Raw genomic sequence first — 5,061 nt, forward strand, 5'->3', positions numbered from 1 at the left:
CTTTCGATGCCTTCATCAACAAGTAGAGCCACCCATCTCTGCCTGTATTCTCTTAGTACCTTTTCTAGCTGTTATACTGCCCAAAATCCATCTGTAAGGGGCATAAATCCAAGGGCTGAAACAGTACTCTTCCCATTCTTATTAGCAACTCTTCTGAGGCACACTCCATTCAAATCCCCAATGACCAATCAAGCCAGATACTACTATCAGAGCAATAATAGTTCCGAATAAACAATATTTTAACAAGCACAAAGGAATACCCTACAACCATTTAAAATTAACATTTTCTTTTACTTCTACTGAGAACTAAGTGAAAAAACTTCTACAGTTTAATAAAGCAGGTGACATACTAAATTCTAGTTGCCACTTGCGACTGGATTTGGTTACCCCGAAAGTCTGAACCAATGAATTGCTATTTTATATTCTTCTACCATACTGGCAATTGCATACATGAAGAAAATAATCTCCCACAGAACTGACATTAATATTGAAAAGATTTCATCATACAACATTTCATTGGAATCTAAAAAACTATACAAATTAGAAGATACAATATTTCATGACTGTACATGAAGAAAATAATCTGCCACAGAACTGACATTAATATTGAAAAGATTTCACCATACGACATTTCATTGGAATTTACAAAACTCCATAAATTTGAAGAAAATATATTTCTCATGAGAGCGAATGAAAGCACACTCACACAAAACAGTAAAAAAGAAATCAGATGTGCAAGCTTATATTCAAAAGATGTAATCATGCTTATGGATGCCACACTTGCGAAAAGGAAAACTGAAATACATGCTCATATCAAGCAAAGTTTGTTAAAAAAGATACAAATTTGTTTATGTTATGCCCTGCACAAGCAAACACACAGAAAGGAAAAAAAAAAAAAAAGAGAGAGAGAGAGAGAGAATATCAGTTACATGTTTATATCAAGCAAAGATACAAACATGTTTACGGATTCACGCACACAAGTAAAATAGAAATCTTAAATAAATGTTCGTATCAAGAAAAGTTATTGAAAAATGCAAACATGTTAATGGATGCAAACAAGTTTGATAATTGTGCAGCGATAAAATTCAAGATCTTAAAGTTACCTAATCAACTAAATTAGTTAGGTTTACGTACATGTCCACAATGAAGTAACGAAGCACTTGCAAAGAGTTCAATAATAAACCCCATTGCTCCAAAATATATTACTAGATTTCACCACCAGCAACCAAAGTGCTAGTGCCTCTACGCAATTAAAACTATTACAACGACTAGAATAATAAAACAGCATCAACAGAAGTAAGAGTCTTACTCACTAAGCCGACTTAACCTTATCATCTTTCACAACATTATTTAGTATGGGCAAACTACTCAAAAACTCATCAAGCCCCTCGAAAAACCCAACACCATCAATATTATCCTCCTCCCCATTCACATGATTCACCCTCGGCGCCACTGAGTCATCCAACTCATTACTAAACTCCACATTCAAATCCAGCCCATTTCCCATTTGCTTCTTCCCACTACTTCTAAGCACTCTTTGTCCACCACCACTGGACGTCCCAAGCATTCCCTCTGCATTCTCACCCACACTTCGATTTTGAGTTTGAGTTTGATTTTGATTTTGAGTCCCCTTCTTAGCCCCACCTGGTGACCTTCCCACTCTTTTCTTGTTTTCATTTCCTTTTGCTTTCCCTTTCACAATTTTCCCCTTTTTTCTCCTTGGATTTCCCCAATCGTCATCAGACCCCTCACTAGGCCCGGACTCAGAATCAGAAATGAACACCTCATCATACAAAACTGGAGCTCTTTTATATGTCTTTTTGACTTGGTTTGATTTCCCATTCCCTGGAGTAGGACAAGGGAACATGGCAGAAATAGGTCTCCAAGTAGACTGATTCCCGCCCTTCTGTTTCCCGTCGCCAGAACAACCAATTGGAAAGAAACCCCAACAACAGAAATACGTATCATTTAGCGTAACAGGCGGTGGTGCTATCGGTACCCCATGAAACGCTCTTTTACAGTTCACGCATCTCAAAGTACAGTCTTCGTAAACCTTTGCGTACTCGTGAAGAACGTAACAGAATGGACACGCTGTCCAGAAACTCGGTATCTCTGACTCTGTGTCACTCGGACGAGTTGGCTCTGCCTGAGCGGGACGAGCTGGCTCTGCCTGAGCGGGACGAGCTGGCTCTGCCTGAGCGGAACGAACTGGCTCTGCTTGAACCGAACGAGCTGGCTCCTCCACAAGAATCGGACGAGCGGGCTCTACTGGACTTGGACGAACGGCCTCTGCATGTAAAGGATGAGTGGACTCTGCTTGAATAGGACGAGTCGGCTCGGTTTGGATCGGTCGAGGTTGACGAGTAGGCTCAGCCTGCATTGGTCCAGGTTGACGAGTCGACTCAGTCACGTTATACCAATTAGACCTTCCTTCTTGCATTGTAACCGCGCAACTTCCGTCCTTATCATTGCTTCTGGGGTTTTTTTTGGGCGTTGGTTTTACTGGCGGCGAAATTGGCGGTGGCATTTGTGTTTGCCTAGGGCGTTCTCCGAATTGACTCAGTTGCAACTCGGTATCATACATTATCTTTCTTGAGGGGTTTGACAGCACTGACCACGCGTCAGTCACGAGCTTGAAGCAAAGATCCGAATATGGTAGCCTGTTCCTCTCGGGACTGAGTAACAGAGCGAGTTTCCGGAACTGAGTGGCGATGAGTTCCGAGGACTGAGTGAAGCGAGCGAGTTGGAGAATCGCGTACCAGTCGTGGACCTGGTTACCATTAACGGTGTTGATGATGGGTTCAGCAGCGATGATTGTGTCCGCCACAGCGAGGACGTGGTTCGGAGCGTCGAACCTCGGGTCCGATTCTCTGGCTCGGATCGCGAACGTACGGGCACCGTGGAAGTCACGCGCCGATAAAACCTTCTCCGCCGTGATGAGCCAGCGCTCAGCTTCTTCTCTGTTACTGCCATTCGCCATGTTCTGTATCTCTGTCTAAAAGTTTCTTTTTGGTTTTTGAAGTGAGAGAAAGAAGCCACCTAAGGAAACGCTGTATTTTTTGTTGGACGAAAAAGGACATAGTAGAAAAGATGTTTTCTTAATTTACAGGATCAATCAAACTAAAATTTAAAGTTCAAATAATTTGAAATTTAATCAGACGGGATAAAAGTGACATTTCGGAGAGGCATTTTTCTGTACTTATAGCTCCGCGTGGGAGTTTCATGGTAACGGTTATGAAGTTAAACCACGGTAGCTATTATGACGGTAAATAATTATAGTGGTTTTGAAGGGTTTTTAATAACTGTTTTTAAAACATCTAACCTATGCTTGAGAGTTTATTTTCCAACGATTTTGACAGTTTTTTAAAATGATAAATTTACATATATGCTAATAAAAATACTCAACTTCAACCATTACTTAAGAGTTTTATTTTTTCAATTATAATGTAAAGATTCTTTATTTATTTTCTACTTATTAATATTTCATAACTTCAATCGTGATAAAGTCTTTTTATCATTCTTCGTCATTCTTTGAAGTATTTAAAATGATTGAAAAATTGTAGTTCCACTTCTCTAAGAAAGTATCTAGAAATGAGATTTTAATAATTTTTTTATAATTACTTAAAATTATTTTATATTTAATATGATCAGAGACAGTTAAATTTTTGTAGATATAATTTAGATAATTTTGTAATGGATATGATATTTATAGAATAAAATTTTAAAACAAATCAAAACAACTGGATTTAGAGTGTTTTATAAACCCTTAAAAAATATATTATATTAGTTTTAAGGGATTTTTGAAACAACCAAAATTAGTGTATAAAAAATTTAATAAGTGATAGTTTTAAAACAACAGCACTTCGATTGAATCATTTTTGGGTGTTCAGTTATTATCATTATTACTTGACGGCATTCATGGTAGTTCACCCTCACTATCTGAGGCTATTTAGGGTAGTCCAGGTAAGAAATTCTGACCGTGTGATCCAAACTAGATTTACATTTACGTCTATTGAATTTAAATTTACTGTCCTGACGATGTTTCAATTATGACAAAACTTTATCAGTTCTGACTTGACGTGACATTTCGGAATAAGTGTATTTTGTGCCGGAAAATAATGTACTTACCGAAGTAACTATACCAAATTTATGCTCAGCCCTAGATTCACGTTTGCAACTAAAGCGTGGCAAAGTTTCAAGTATAGAATGCCATATTTACATTGTGAGGGAAAGAGTTTAAAACAAGAATGTCATTGAAATGAAACAAAGAAATTAGGCAAGACACAGATTTCCTCGACTGTAAAAGTCATCCCTGAAGATTAGCAATAACAACTATCAATTGGTGTATAACAGAATACAATATATGCACCAAACATGTTCCTTTTTCCATCATTTTTCACTAGGAAATTAAATCAATAACCAAAGCCACAGCACCAAATTTAGCAACACCAAAATTTATAGAAATCATGAATCTAGAGATCCACCTAATAAGTAAATGAAATTTAAATAGTTACCAATGCGGGTATATCATAAAACCACTACTGTCCTCTATTAATGAAATAAAAACACCACTACCATCATATTAGTTACCTGAGCGGAATAAAGACATCTTCCATCAGCATTTCTCAAATTCAGTTGTGCAAGCATCCAATTTTGCAGTGTAGCCTTTCCACAAACCACTATATATCAACTTTACCAGAACTGAATAATATAGTATTTGACAAGCCCTAAATCAGACCTGCCTAAAGATAGTTTTTCTGTCTGTTACAATACCGCACAAATAATAGCATTACACAAATGCACACAACATTGGCAAACATACACATATATGCCAACACCCTCTGTACACCAATTTTTTTCCCCAAGAAAAAACAATTCAGCGTCTTACCACTTCATGGCCTTGAATATAGTTTTTCAATCTACTAGATGCTGCAATTCACCTTAACACCCTAAAACAATAATCATTCAAATTCTAAGAATTCCCTCTCCAATCAAAGAATTGTGTCCATCTTACAAATCAAACAACTCCAACTTCTAGTGATACTAGTCTGAAGTCTCCAA

General features: G+C 37.6%; 1 protein-coding gene across 1 annotated transcript; it reads right to left on the reverse strand.

Annotated features, from left to right (window-relative positions):
- Positions 1-911: 911 nt before the first annotated feature.
- Positions 912-3,074, reverse strand: LOC116120477. Its single transcript, XM_031406428.1, has one exon. The coding sequence runs from the start codon at positions 2,978-2,980 to the stop codon at positions 1,313-1,315; it is 1,668 nt and encodes a 555-aa protein (XP_031262288.1). The 5' UTR covers positions 2,981-3,074; the 3' UTR covers positions 912-1,312.
- Between the last annotated feature and the right edge of the window lie 1,987 nt (positions 3,075-5,061).

Source organism: Pistacia vera, unplaced genomic scaffold, assembly GCF_008641045.1.
Source record: "Pistacia vera cultivar Batoury unplaced genomic scaffold, PisVer_v2 Contig937, whole genome shotgun sequence".
NCBI lineage: Eukaryota > Viridiplantae > Streptophyta > Magnoliopsida > Sapindales > Anacardiaceae > Pistacia > Pistacia vera.